The sequence below is a fragment of the Dermacentor silvarum genome, chromosome 4 (genome assembly GCF_013339745.2).
Source record: "Dermacentor silvarum isolate Dsil-2018 chromosome 4, BIME_Dsil_1.4, whole genome shotgun sequence".
NCBI lineage: Eukaryota > Metazoa > Arthropoda > Arachnida > Ixodida > Ixodidae > Dermacentor > Dermacentor silvarum.
Window position 1 is genome coordinate 205,848,212 of NC_051157.2, and position 15,460 is coordinate 205,863,671.

Sequence of the window (15,460 nt, forward strand, 5' to 3'; positions counted from 1 at the left end):
AAGTTGATTCTTTTCTTTACACTTGTAGCGGCCATCGCTTGCAGAAAATGAACTCGTGACTAGGCACTCAACCCACACAATGACGCCACGAAAATCGGAAAGAAGAAATTTTAACGTTCGAGGTAGCACGCGGTCTAGCCGAATAATTCGACGGGGCTCAACTGACTGCACACACGACCCACACGTCTCAACGGACTGCACATTCTCTTCTCCACCTCCAGGTGCCAGAATACCTCAAAGTGCACATAGAAGTGCACTTAGGGGCCTTCGGCGTGTTGCTGCGTTCGATATATCGAATGTGCTGGTGAACGGGCATTCCATATGCGCGTGCACCAGCCCTCTACATTTGCATGGGATTTTCAAGGGGAGTTTACAGCTGTTCGATATACGTAATATCGTATTCACTCGAATCTAACCTGCACTTTTTTTTTCGATAAAAAGGGTCCGAAAATTGCCTGCGCGTTAGAATCGAGCACGACCCTAAATTTGCACTGCCATATCGTCATCGGCATTTCAATATGGCCGCCTCTCTACGCACATCGAGCCTAGCTCCCATAGCGCCGACCATGTGCTGTAGTACGTGTGCATTAGTCTACCAATTTAGTTAAACAGCGAATGTTTACAAGTTTTTACGGCCGATAAAACTACTATCCTTACTTTGTATAGCTGTCCGCTAATGTCGCAATCGATGCTTCGCCTTTTGGGCGAAACTGAGACATTTTTGTTCATCGCAACTTTAGTGTATTGGGAGAAAATCTTGAGCGATAGTTGTATTTCTGCATTAAAGTATGAGGTGCGCGGTACTGCAAATAATTTTTTTCCTCTCTTTTGGTCACAGAAAACGGGTACGCCTTACAATCGAGGGCGCGTTAGAATCAAGTAAATATGGTACAGTAAAACCTCGATAATTCGAACTCGGTTAATTCGAAATTTCGGTTAATTCGAAGAATTTGAGCGGTCCCGTCATTCTCAATGCAAATTCTACCGGATAATTTGAATGGCCCGCGCGGCTCTATTCGGATAATTCGAAGTTTCCGGCTAGTAGCAACGTGCGGCGGTTAGGTTAGGGCGCTCCGTACAGTCGCCAACCGATTTTCCGAGCTCGTGGGGACTGAAAAATAGTCCGGAAAACTCGTTCGGCCGAAAAAAAAGTCATTAGTGCGGCTTTAAAAAAAATCTTTAATAATGCCCTGCCTCATACTACGCTTGGAGAGGATCGACTTGCTTGGATTTGCGCAGCAATGACGTCGTCTCCGTGTACAGTCGACACGAACGCCACTGCATTGGCGATCTCCGCCAACGGAGTTCGCCATGGAGATCCAAGAAACGAGCTTCGCACCGCTTAGCTCTCGCGAAGGTACAGGAGGTAGCGCCGATCACTGAGACATGGGTCTCCGAGACACCTGCTCGGTGTACACGCCACGTTCTAAATAGCAACCGAAACTTGAGAGAAAAAAAACTCACTGAAATAACACGCGTGGTGTCAGCGCGCACGAGCGAGCGCGGCCGCCGCAGCCCACAGCGAGCGAAAGTTCGTGTGGTCTATCGCTGCGAGCGGCGAGAGCACAGCCCATACGAAAGGTCAGAGCCGTGCGAGAAACCGCTCCGGCGCTAAGTACGCAGTTAGAAGAGTAGTTAGAAGAGTGGGGGGGGGGGGCCCTTTCGTGCGAAAGCCCCCCCCCCCCCCCCCCACGGCCTTTCGCACGAGGGAGGAAGTCCCCTCCGCCGTGCGTTCGCTCTCCATGAAAGCGCGCGTCCCCCGCGCGCTGTCACTCGCACATACGGCGGGCGCGCGGCGATGATTTTATCGCCCTTGGACTATGTATGGATCCTCAGGGCGGCGACGCCGACGGCGAAAATCCGCTTGAAGTGTCCATATAATTGCTGTCGCAATAAAAAAAGAATTAAAAAAATAATAAATGGTTACAACGATGGCATGGCCTCCGAGACTGGAGGATTGCGCGAGCGTGCGTTCTAATCTTGGAGGATATACAGCGAGTCACTGGAATTCAAGCCAGTGCAAAATCCAACATGGCGGCCTCCAAGATTGGGTAGCGCGGCTAGGAAAGAGCGATTTAGTCCGCAAAATCGAACTTTGGGGTCTCAATTCGTCCGAAAAATTGGGTGCGAAAATGCATGGACTCAATGGGAACCCTGACAGTGCATTTTTGAAGTCCGGAATATCCAGCAAGTCCAAATTTTTGGAGTCAAGCACCACCACGCCCGCTTTCGCGGCAGTTATCGATTCCGTGAACATCGTCCGCAACTTTGTTGAGTGCAGTGCGGGTGATATTTGTATGCTACGTTTTTTGAGCCAGCTGGAGAGCATGGCACTAGGGGCGGCGAACCAGCGCGCCAAGTAATCCCGCATCGGTGATTACTTTGAGTAATTTTTCTCGGACATGGAAAATAAAGGTGATTTCTTTTCGCGGCAAGTTCTTGCTTGTTTTCTTTTTTTTTTTATTCATTTCGGTTAATTCGAAAATCCGCTTAATTCGAAGAATTTTCGCGGTCCGGCGACCTTCGAATTATCGAGGTTTTACTGTAATTCGTTATAAGTAGGTTCGATACACCCGGGTTCGACTGTACTGTGTCGTGACGTGTCATGGCACAGTATCCTCCTGGGAAGCAAAACTGAAACTATTTGTATAAAAGCTATTACAGTGGAACCTCGATGATACGATCACGGCTGATACAAATTTCTGGATGATACGAATTTTTCTGCGGTCCTGGCCGAGCCCCATTACTTTGCATCGTGCTAGAAAACGGTTGTTACGTATTGATTTTCGACCCGCGACGGTTGATACGAATAAATGCTGCCCCACCGACGGCCACGAAAGAGAACAGCGCGCAGTCACGCACTTTCTCCCTTTCTCTTTTGGTGCGGAGGCCGCGAATGGGTGCGAAGAGTTCGAAGCGGTGGCGCTTTTGTTCCTTTTGTGCTTTTCCTTCTTTTCTGTGTTCCATCGGGCGGAGTGGCTGCCGTGCTTCGGGCCGCGCTCTTTTTTGCGCCATTTTGCCTAGTCGCAGCGAGCTATGTCTACCGAGATACGATCTCAGCTGATTCGCGGGGCCGTACGTCGAGGCGCGGGAGCCTCCGTTGGCGCGTCTTCCATCGGCTGCATTATCGGTGCCGATGGCAAAGGGCGATTGTGGGTTTCGCTGCTGGAGTCGCACGGTGCAAGATAGCTCGGCACGTAATCCACGGTGCAAGGTTGCGCTCGTTCAGTCGGGTGTGCCTCCGCTTCTCCCGCTAATCGCCGTATTTTTCTTGCCGTAGGAGCGCTTCCGTATTCCGAAGGCGTGCTTCCTCCAAAGTTTATTCGCCAACGAGCGACGATCCATCACTAACCTGGGAGTTCTCAGTAATCCGAATTCTGTGTGTCAAGTGAAGACGCGCACGCCGGTGTGGTTTACGAAGCAGACAACTGCGGTTGCCATCTTGCCCCTGCCCCAGCAGCAACCAATGGAGAGACACCTTTCAGCACGGCAGCCAATCGGAGGCCCGCTTTTATCAGAGGGCCCGTGTGACTACCTATCGCAGACCCGCGCTTCTTTGGTGTTTGTGCGTTTGTTACAAGTTGACGACGACGGACGAATTGAGAAGCGGAATGGCAAAACTTTGAGCTTTCTAACGATACCAAGATGGCGGCGCTCGGTGGCGGGAAATACGAGATATGGCTCCGTGAACTGCGGTGATTTTGCGCTATTTAAAGCTGTTTTCTCGCCCTGCGCACTGACGAATTAAACTTTTTCGGGCGTGCGTTTTCAGCCAAACCATTTTGATGCAGCGTAGATTAGGCGTTGCAGATACCCAAACGCGTGGTTTTCAAAAATCTATTTTTCTTGCGATTTGCGCGATCTGATCCTCGCGTCCCGCCTTGATTTAGCTACCTAGTTTTAATTGTGTTTCGATGATACGAATTTCGGCTAATACGAATATTTTTCGTGACCCCGTGAGATTTGTATCATCGAGATTCCACTGTATATCAAATTAGATACAGTGCTGTGAGGCTTCTCACTGTTTTTTCTAGGGTTTAGTGCTATAACACCTTCATTTAACGCAAAAAGTGAGGAGTCAGAAATATCATGTCAGCAATGCTTCAAAAAGTTTTTTTTTTTAACTGCCCAATCATTTGGACATTTTTGGGGGCCCCTTCCTTGGAAAAAAGAAAAAAAAATCAGTTGCTGAATGTACTTTGCATAAAAGGTGAAATTTCAATGTAACTAAGTTTTAGTGTAATGAAGTACAAAAAGTGCTTATTTTACTGACTTCATTATATTGAATTTAACTGTATTGGTAAAATACAGAGAAAATATAGGTATGCTGGATTGCAGTTCAGGTGACGGATGCTTTGACTTGTTAAGAACATTTTCCACTGCCATGAAGGTACACCGGGCATGCTGAGCGTTCTCCTGTCAGTGCATTAAGTGCTTACAGAAGCAAAGATAATGTTTTGTTTGCTCTTGAATAAATATAATGTTATTATATGCATGATTTTGAAGTGTTTTGGTTTGATGAACTCCTTGATATAACAGAGTAATTCTTGGGTCCCATCGACTTTGTTGAATCATGGTTTAACTGTGCCTCCTCGTCTCTGTGCAGCTGACGTTCCTGATTGGATGGAGCGAGTCCCGCCAGTACCCAAACGTGATGGTGTTCTACATGAACCTGTGCCTGCTGCTGATGTGCGTCGGCTGGCTGGCGCAGTTCCTACCGGGTGCCCGGGAGGACATCACCTGCCGCCGAGACGGGACACTGCGCAGCGGGGAGCCCAGGTATGCAAAGAGCTTCACCAGACATGGCACGAGCCTCTGACATACTGACATGAGAAAATAGGCCGCAAAAACATAAGGACAGGAAACATAGTAAACGAATGCCATAGAATGTCATGGTCCTGTTTGTCACGCTTTCATGCTATGATTTCTTGTGTCAATTTGTATGAGCTCAGCCACTGTTGTAATCCCAAGCATGTGTTGTAAAAAGAAGCAGATGGCATTATGACAGTCGGATAGTGAAAAGAACACCTTGAACATGGAAGTGCAGTGTTGTCTTGTGGATTGCAACTAAATTTATTTATTTGTCCCCTTGAGGCGCTGTGCCTACATTTGTAGACGCTAGCTTCAGGCACCTCCTACAGTCGAATCTCAATAAGTCGAACTCGAAGGGGCCCGAAAATTTGTTCGGATTAAAAGACGTTTGAATTAAAAGAAGGATGTATTTTTGAAGTATGCAAGAACAGTGCGAGTCGTGAAATATCGCGGCGCGCAAGCACATAGCGAGCGAGGGCCATGAAACTGCCTACACAGGCCAACGATCGCTTCCCCATAACAGTAGAAAACGGAACTTCGGGGAGCGGCGGGCAGCGCCGGCACAGCGATGGGCGCACACGGAGACCGTCGAAGATGAGGAAGGAGGGCGGCAGGGGAGCCCTCGCCCTCCCTTTCAACTCTCTCGTAGCTCCCTCACCTTCGACTGTCTCCATGCACGCCCACCGCCGTGCCGGCGCCGTCACTCCGGCCGGCCCGGCGCCAGCTTAGCCCGCTCCCTGAAGTTTCATTTTCTACCGTTATTGGGAAGTGAGCGTTTGCCGGCGTAGGCAGTTTCGTTGGCCAGACTGGGCCCCCGCTGCTGTTTCCCTCTGCGCAGCAGTCACAGCGTGCAAAGTCAACAAGAGACTACAACATATAGGAAGCATGAAGGAGAAGGGTTTACTGCCATTTTCTCCGCATGGCTGAGACATCGGCACGAACACGCATGTTCCGGGGCAACGCAGAAACGGTGACCTTGCCATTTGAGAGAGGGTGAAATTTCCACTGCGGTTTTCTTTTTTTTTTTTTTCTTCTCCTCGCGCTTTTGCTCTATGGCGGTGTCGGAGCAATGCTGGTCGGTAGCACAGCCATGGGATTTGGCGCGCTGCTGAGAGCATTGTCAGTGCACAGTATGTTCGAATTAGCCGTCGCAAATGCTTTCACTTTCGAATTACTGGGTGTTATCGCCCATTCGAATACACATAACTTTGACGGGATCACAGTGTCAGTTCGAATAAACCAGAAGTTCAAATTAAGCGTGTTCGAATTAATGAGATTCGACTGTATATAAAATGTGCAACAAGAAAGGCAGTTTGGAGAGTGCTGGGAAACACCCCTTGGGTTTGTCGAATAAATAAGCAGTGGCAACTTCACGAAGGTGACAGAACTGTTTTTGAAAAAGCATTGGGAATGGATGTTGCAATGTTCTATGCATTGTAACATCTATGTAAGTATCTTTACTGTTTGAGGGTGTGTCACAAAAAATCCCGAAGAAAGTTTTCGCATATATTTATTAAAATATGGTTCCATGAATGCAGAATATAATTGTTTTTATCTGTGCAACGAGCAAAACAGTGTTTGCAGGCAACAGTAAAAGTTTGCATCTGCATTGTGGACACCGGTGACTTATCCCTTTCAGGGTCAATACAGTCGCCGACCGTTTATTCGGACTCGACGGGAACAGCGAAAAAATCCGAATAATCGAGAGTCCGAAAAAACGGATTCGCCAGAAAAAAGTACCTTTATGGTCCCAGTGGACGGAAAAAATTGTCAATGCGCGACTGTACAGATGCACGCTTACGCGCGATCAGGTCAGCCTTATTTCCGACAGTGTCTGGCTATCGCTATAGACAGTCTTGTAATTGCCGCGTCTCGTCGGCGCAGATGGCACGGGAGGCGTCGGAGCCATTTCGCACTACGCGACGACTGGACGAGATTGAACAAGCAATCAGGCCTAACACACTAAGGCTTCCATGGGTTCTCAAAGTGGGTTCCGCAGGCCCCTGCTCGGGGTTTCGCGAGCCACTGATAAATTTTCCCTGGTCCCGCTCTCGACAAGTGTCTAAAACGGCGAACACGAGGTGCGCTTGATCCAAAGAACCTCCATTACCCATGCCCGAGTGTCAAAAAGCACATCTCAGTGCGTAACAGCAACGCGCGAACCGCGCAATTAATACGCAAGCAGCTTGTAGCCACCCAACCTCTCAGAACGGGCAGCGCGCCTAAGCTTTCGCACTTGAATCTCGGAGGCCGTAGCTTACCACCATGCGCCTTTCTCCTATTTGTAGATCGGATAGGTGCCGATAGCTTGCGCACTGAATTATACGTTGGAGGAAAAATTAAAAAAAAAAAAACGCGGAGCACCGCAAATGCGCGCCGCAGAAGAGGAAGAACGGCGTAGCGTCCAACCGAAACGAAGCGGCGCAGTCCGCATCGCCGTGGTCCTGAGCGGCAATCGTACGCGGCACGTGACTGACAGCAACGCCGAAGCGCTTCGTGCTTAATTGTGCCTTTAAAGCTTTCTTGCGTTTATCGCCGCGAGTAACACCGCGTTGGCGGCTAGCCGCGTGCCTCCGTACGTGCGTAGTCGCTATCTCTGATCGCATCGATAACCACCACAGTTTCGTCCGCAGCGGTTGCGGCAAATAGTAGTTTCGTTTTCACTCGATGGGCGCATCGGCTGCGTGCCTTCACAACTGCGTAGTCGCCTCCCATGGCAGCGTCGACAGCGACCGCAGTTTCGTCCCCACTTCTTGCAGTGAAAAGTAGTTTCGTTTTGACTTGGTGCGTGCGTCAGCCGCCTGCCTTCTGAACCGCAAGGTCGCCGTCCATGATCGCGTCGAAAGCGGCCGCGGTTTCGTCCGCAGCGGTTGCTGCAAGCAGTAGTTTCGCTTTGACTCAGTGCAAAGCTCTCGAAGATAAAAAGCACCGGCTACATCGTGATGGACGGACAATTTGTTGGCGAGCAGCTGAGTGGTGAAAAAATAATCGGGATGTGCGCCCGTTGGTGCAAAGCGCGTCTCAGATGATAACGCGCGCCGCGAAGGATGTCGCGAGGCCTTCGCCGCTGCTAGCGCTAATCAGTCATGAGATAAAGAGAATTTCAGCTTCCGCACTGGTCTTGTGCTAAATAGAAACAAGATTGGACGATTCATTGAGTAAATAAAATCGTGTTGACATAGTGAAGCATTTGTTTGTTTTCTTGATACCCTCGATAATTCGACATTCGGTTAATTCGGGGGGGGGGGGGGGGTCCTTGGAACTTTATGGAGCTTAGCAGGGTTCCCTGGGATGAACGAACTTGAAAACCCCTGCACTGAGCAAAAGAGCAAGACTTGAAAGGTAGCTGTTGACAAGGCCTAGGTCACGTAACAACTGACAACGCAAAGGCCGAGCACCGACTTCCAAGCACACTGGCTTGGCTTGGCCTGGCCTGCTGTTTGGCCGCGGTATACAGTCAATGGATACTGGACTGGCTACATCCGAAACACGACAACCAATAGCTGCAGCCAACAAAAGTATAGCCTTCGAGATCGGCAACTGACACTTGTAGGTGCTGCGTGGATTTAGACACCAGCAATCCAACGATTGCAAGCGCGCCCTTTCAGTGCTGGCAACCTAGCAAAATGTAAACATCGCGGCCAGCTTGTCGTGACCGTATCGTGGCGTTCGACGTCGCATCTGACCAGGCCGCCGGGGTCCGAAAAATCGAACGGCGCGCTGTAGAGCGTCCAAACTATCGGTCGTGGTTATACATTACTTCAATGGGACGAGTGGCGGTGCCGCGAAGGTGTCCGAATAAACGAGCATGTCCGAATTTTCAGCGTCCGAATAAACGGTCGGCGACTGTACCGTACATGTACGTCCTCTGCAAACACCCTCAAAATGGTCAATGGCGTACATGTACGTTATCGCTTGCCATGTGCTGCCACTTGACGGAAACACGTGGAATTTTTTACTTGCGCCAGTGCCCTCTGTTTTTTTGTAGTTTTTTTTCTTTATGGCAATTTATGGCAACCGCACGTCGGATATAGCTCGCGCGGCAGCGACAAGTGCGCGAATCTTTCGATTATTTCTTTCGCTTGGGATTTGCTTCCACTCGACGGGAACACGTGGAATTTTTTACTTGCACCAATGCCTCTCCTTTTTTCTTTATGGCAACGGCGCGTCGACTATCGCTCGCGCATCCGGGCGCGCGCGCGGCACCGGCAGCAAGTTACGGTTTTCTCCTGCAGCGGATCCCACTTGTTACACGCGCTAAACGGATTGTTATCTGATTTCAAATCTCTCAAAGGGTGACCGCTTGTTACTCGGATCATTTATCGCCCACCGCAGCGTTATTACACCTGTTCCAAGGCAGGCGTGTATATACACAAACGATGCTGCCGTTTTTGCGTTTCCTTTTTTGGAGACCACAAAAGCTCTATCGCACCTTTTTGGCGTTAAGACGAAGGCTTCTCACTTAAACGTTTCAGTTTCCGGACGTGCACACAACCATTTTTCAATGCGCTTATCTTCTTATTCATGAATGAACATTGTGTATTATACAACACAATTTTTTCTTCGCTTTACTGTCACTCTACAAAAATTAGGACCATATTTTTTCGAAATAGGTTCTTTCGAAGAATTTAAATCAGCAATAAAAAAAATTTTTGGTAAAAAAATTCAAAGGTAAAAAAATTCAAATTCTTAACTCTCAAAGTTTAAGGGGGGAGGCTATCCACGGATACCGACTTTCTTTTTATTGAGATATCTCAATGGAATTTTCAGGATAGACTCGTAGAAAAAGCATTAGTAGAAATACGAAATTTAATGCAGTTATGTTCACTGGTTCTCAAGTTAAAGCATTATGTCAGAATGGTGCACATGGCTTTCTCATTGCAGCCGTGGAGAATTTTCAAAAGGTGTTGGAACTGTGAAATTCTCTAAGATGTTTCCCAGATGGATACCTCAGGGCAAGACAGCACCCTTTTTTAAAATTTCCTTGCTGAAGAATTTTAGCAGACCACCAAATTTAGTATTGGTGATTAGGATTTTATCAATCAAATTTTGATTAAATATCACAAACCCAATATATAAAAAATATGGGCATGTCTTGCCCTCAGAAATTTATTCAGATACACAATAAAAAAAACCTTCTGCAAATCTGATGAGCAGTTCCAGAGATATGGCTGGAATAAGCAGCCTCACCAGCCAAAAAAAGTCATTGTGAGAAAATGAGGTTTGAAAGTTTTGAGCACATATGTTGGTCTAAAATGACCCTGCAGCGTAACTGGAGATGTCCTCAGGCACTCACTTCCTTTGCCACCTTTCCACCTTCTCTTGACATCGCTTCTTGGCCTTTTTCAAAATTTTTCGCGTTCACTTGTCGCGGTGGCAGCTTCAGGATCACACTCCGTTGCTTGAAATTTCTGCTCCGTCGCTGGCATAGCGCCAAGTACTCGTCGCACAGCAGCGTGCTTTTTATCCGCCGCCTCTTTCTCCTCACACGTCAGGAAACGTGTTTGCAAGTGCACAGTGGACGACGCGAATGCATTGTCCGAGGCAGATGAAAGAGGGGATGTGGAAGCCACTGTTATCTAGGGCACTTTACCGCTGTCAATGAGCACAAGACACCAGGCGCACACGTCACGACAAATTCTCACGCCGGTGGAGCAGGAGTCGCGTTGCTAGAAGTGTCGACGCAACCACTCTCTTGCGTAGATGAAGCAGAAGTTGCCCCACAGGAACCGTCGGTGCGATCATCGTCGGCGCGCGGGCGAGCTTTGCTATGCGGACGAGCTTCATAGAATGTTCCCTTGCATCGAACGCATGTAGCGTCTTGAGTTTTCTAGGGCGCATCGTGACCGACTGCACAACAATCGGCAGGCTAAACGCAACAATGGTCTCGTAAAGACGGCTGAAAATCGTCTCGTAAAGACGGTAGAAACTTGGAAAATATGCGAACGGCTGAAAAGGTAAGCGATAGCGAGCGGAACACACAAAAGTCACCAGCAATGGAGGAGCCAAAGCAGACGACAACCGGGTGCATTATGCAGGAGGCCTCTACGTCATTGCGCGCAGCAGCCAATGAGAGTCCTTAAGGAGTGCGCGCTTCGCCCAATCTCAGCTTCGCGTCTCAGCCGCGGGAAACTTGAAAGCTCTCGTGAGCCCTCCAATCATGAGCGATTTACGCCTCTCCTGCGTCGCTGCTACCGCCGCGGGTGGCGGGGGAAAAAAAGCGCAAGAACGCATAAACAGAACAACACCAAAATGGCGACGCTCGGTAGAGCGGTGGAGAAATGGCGTTCATGTGAAGTTGGGGTATTTTGAGTGCTCTCTCGCCAATCGCGGGCTGCCGCGGCTTGTTATAAACTTTATCTGAAATAGTTTTGCGATGAATTAGATGTTGATATTTACAGAAATGGTAGTTTATACAGTGTAGATTGCTTATAACGTAAGTCGCCGGAGGCGTGAATATCTGCACTAAAAGCGGTACCGCACTATAACCAAAACAATGATTTTCAAGCCCGGCATGTATGCAAAACATCTAGACCAAGCAGCCGCGCGTATCCGAGAATCGAAGCTTGTGACTGGAAGTTTTGCATCCATTTAAATTTACGAATGTTGAAAGATTAATGTCCAAGTACCCACGATCTTCGCATGAAGCAGACAAAGTAATAATTTAAAAAGAAGTGTTAGTTTTGCCCGAAAGGCGAAGCATCAATGGCGATAGCAAATTAGTAGAGAGCTGTAAGGAGTAGGGATAGTAGTTTTATCGGCTGTGTAAACTTGACACATTCGCTTACTAACTGAATTAACAAGCGTGGTGTCAACGCGTGCAAGCAAACATGAATAGACTCGATGACCGCAGACAACCACTGTCAAAACGCGGGCGTGGGGAAATGCGGCCTGCCGCAGCGAGCGAAGCTTCGTGCGGTCTATCGCTTCAACGGAAACTGAGCGGCGTAAGCACAGCGATTACAAAGGTCATAGCCGTGTGGAGATCGCTTTCAAGATACGGTGCGCGCGACAACACCGACAGCAGGCGCTGGCGTGAACACATTTGTTGGGTGAGTAGAAGCCGCCGCTATGCTGCGGTTGCCACAGCATAGCGTCGGCCCCCCTCCCACACCCCCACGGCCTTTCGCGCGATGGAAGTCACGTTTGCTCTCAGTTGTGCGTTCGCTCTCCGTGAAGGCGCACGTCCCCGGCGTGCTGCTCGGCAACAATTTTATCGCTCTTGGACTCATGCTCCGCGTCTCATGCTCCTCCTCCGCATCGCCCTCGTTGATCTCCTCTCCCATTGGTGGGCGCCTTCTTTGAAAAGCGTGCTCGCTACTGCCCTTGTTGGTGAGATTTTCCTGCGGAAGCCGCATTATAACCGGTATTTCGTCACACGCGGCTGCACTTGTGCACAAGTGGTATGCACAAGTGGTATGCATATACCGTATTTACTCGAATCTAGGCCGACTTCCGATTCTAAGCCGACCCCCCAAAAGTCCGAAAAAAAAAAACTTACCTCGAATGTAGGCCGAACGAAAAAGCGAGGACAGCATTCGCAAAATGAAACAGCATTTATTAAATTTGAACATGCCGAGCTCATTCTATGTCACCATCGCTGCTAGCCTCGTCGCTATCTTCCTTACTGCTGACATCTTCAAACAGTGCGCTATATTCAGTACCATCCAGCGCATTAGAGATGCTGCATTTTTGGAAGGAGCGCGCGTTGCGGCGCACGCAAAAACCATCTCCCGTGGCCCCCTCCAACGACAGACCGATGCCGAAGTTCCGCCCGGTTTGAACGTTTGACGATGCCTCTACGGCTAGCGCAACTACCGTATTTACTCGATTCTCACGCTTCCTCGATTGTAACGCGCACCCGTTTTCCGTGAGGAAAAATTTGGAAAAATAGATTTCCTCCCGATGCACTGATGTTGCGATGAATAAAAAAAGTCGCAGTTTCGTCCGAAAGGCGATGCATCGAATACAGTAGCAAATTAGTAGACCGCTATTAACAAGCACGATGTCACGCGCGCTCAAGCAAACATGAACACATCTCGCTCGTTGACCGTGGAAATGAACTGTCAAAACGCTGGAGACGAAGCGCGCCTTCGTGCTAGCATGCCTCTCGCTTCAACGCGGCGAAAACAAGGCGCGCGGCGGACTTTACCCGTCGCAGATTGCTTTCAAGATAGGGCCAAGCCTGATCGTATCGCCGGAGTGGATCGTCGCAGATTACGTCTTGCTTCGGTCCACTGAAACCGGTTCCGCATTGCTTTGCTGGCGAAAATCCTCTTCTTCTGTTTGCGCCAGTCCCGCTCGCAAGTTTCGGATTCTCCGAACGCCCGTGATGCGGCCCGATTTCCGTCCGTCTCCGCACAGATGATCACTTTTCTTTTAAATGCGGCATCATGATGAACTCGGTACTTCATGCTGATAGATAGAGCAGACGCTGAGAACGTGAAGACAGACGGTAGACTATTGCCTAAGCACGTGTACTGCAGCACACGGAGGAAGCTTCCGCATGCTACGGTAGCTAGGCACGACGCGCGTGCGAGGCGGCCATTTTGAAATGCCGACGCAGATTTAGGGTCGTGTTGAAAGTGCGCATTAGATTCGAGTAAATACAGTATTCATTTAGAAAGCGGCACTATAGTGGCATCGCCCATTTGGTGCCATTACGATAACGCCACACCGCGCGCCGATGCTGCACCATACCGATACTACCGATACGACGCAGGTCAAAATGGCGACGTTGCTCGTGTACTTCAGCTGGCTACTGGCGCGGCTAGTAGCGGCTGCGATACTGACTTTTCTAGATGGCGCTAACTATGCACCATATTTATCAGTTTCAGTTAAAAACTGGCGCGTTTTTTAAAATCCTTGAATCTATGCTGACCCTAGAGTTTCGGATGTAATTATTTGAAAAAAAACTATCGGCCTAGATTCGAATAAATACGGTACATGGAGTGCTATGGGAAAATTAACGGGAGTCCGAAAAGACCATACTATATCCGGTCCTGCACTATAAGCGGTTACGTTATAAGTGGTCTATACTTTAAGACATACTGCCCGAATATGTGGTTTTCCAAAAATCTACTTTTTCGCAATTTTGCGGTTTTTAAAGGCCGTGTCTTCCCTTAAAGCTATAAGACACACTGCATCCTTCATCCTGACATGGTTGAAATTTTAAAGTTTTCTAGCTGAAATGAAGAAGAAAGTTGTATGGTTTACTACCTAATACAGTAGCCGACCTTTTTTCAGACTCCAAAAGTTCAGACTATTCTGGACTTATACATGCACCGTCAGGGTTCCCATAGAGCTAATGCATTATTGCGACCGATTTTTTGGCCCCGAATTTAGGCCCCAAAGTTCAATTTTCTGGACTAAATACAGTCGAACCCCTCTACAACGAACGCTGCTACAACGAAGATTTTCTGATTCCCCCACAGCTGCCCATAAAAAGTAAAACAAAAAAAGTCTCTTTATAACGAAGGCATTTTATTCAGTATTTCCGCTTCAACAAACTTCTCGAGAACGAAACTGGGACTGAACTGAAATTGGAGCTGCCGAGTAGTCAAATTAGAAGGCCCTTCCAAAGCTGTGATTATCGTATTTCTGCTTCAACAAGGTTTTCGTCAACGAAATCAAATCCAAAGTACAGTTGCTGACCGTTTATTCGGACTCGACGGGAACCGCCAAAAATTCTGAATAATTGAGTTTGAAAAAAAGGATTCGCCAAGAAAAAGTACCTTTATGGTCCCAGCGGTTGGAAAAAATTGTCAATGCGCGACTGTACACATGCACGCTTACGCGCGATCAGGTCAGCCTGTATATCCTACATTGTCTGACCATTGCTATAGGTAGACAAGAGTGCGTCAAGGCCTGCGCTAAGCCACACCCGATGGCTGTGGTGTGGCTGGTGCATCGTCATCAGAGTCGTTGTCCAATTGCAATGGCTCCAGAACCTGATGGATGATCTCCTCATCATCTGACTCCGCGCAGGGCAGGACGGCACTGTCAAAGTTCGCAAACTGTTAAAACGTAACAGCGGGCATATCGACCCCACTGGGAGGGAGGTCGTAGATAATGTTCGCGTCAGGCGCCATCTCAAGTGCGGGGTCCTAGCCTGTGGCACTGTCCTAACTATCAAGGACAAATCCTGCATGGTTAATGCAGTTGCGGATTCTGTCCACTGTCACTGCCTTCCAGGCATCAGACAGGATGCTGATGGCCCAGAGCACATCCACAACGTAGTTCTTGCCGCGGTCCACACACAAGAGCACACAATTCAAAAGACGCAATTGGTAGGGAACCTTCAAGTTCTTAATCACGCCCTGGTCCATGGGCTGCAATACACTTGTAGCATTTAGGGGCAAATACTCTAAATCAATAGCCTTCAGGTTGTTTATGTGCTCGTGAGCACCGCAGTTGTCGATGAACATGAGCACCTTGCAGTTCTGAAAGTCGTATTTCTGGTGAAGCTTCCGTACTTACTTTTAGGAAAGATCCTGGGTTATCCATGCCTTGGAGTTTGCCTCATACCAGACAGGCAGTGACTTGAACCCTTTAAAACATCTCGCATGTTTTGACTTGCCAATAACGAGGAGCGGAAGCTTCTCCGTTCCTGACATGTAGCCTCCCACGACAACTGTCAGACGCTCCT

General features: G+C 48.7%; 1 protein-coding gene across 1 annotated transcript in view; it reads left to right on the forward strand.

Moving 5' to 3' along the window:
- LOC119450906 (protein smoothened-like) overlaps positions 1-15,460 on the forward strand; it is a 113,780-nt gene that overhangs the window by 17,526 nt on the left and 80,794 nt on the right. Inside the window, exon 4 of the mRNA XM_037714377.2 lies at positions 4,607-4,779. Coding sequence (XP_037570305.1) covers positions 4,607-4,779 — 173 coding nt within the window. The remainder of the gene's footprint in view (positions 1-4,606; positions 4,780-15,460) is intronic.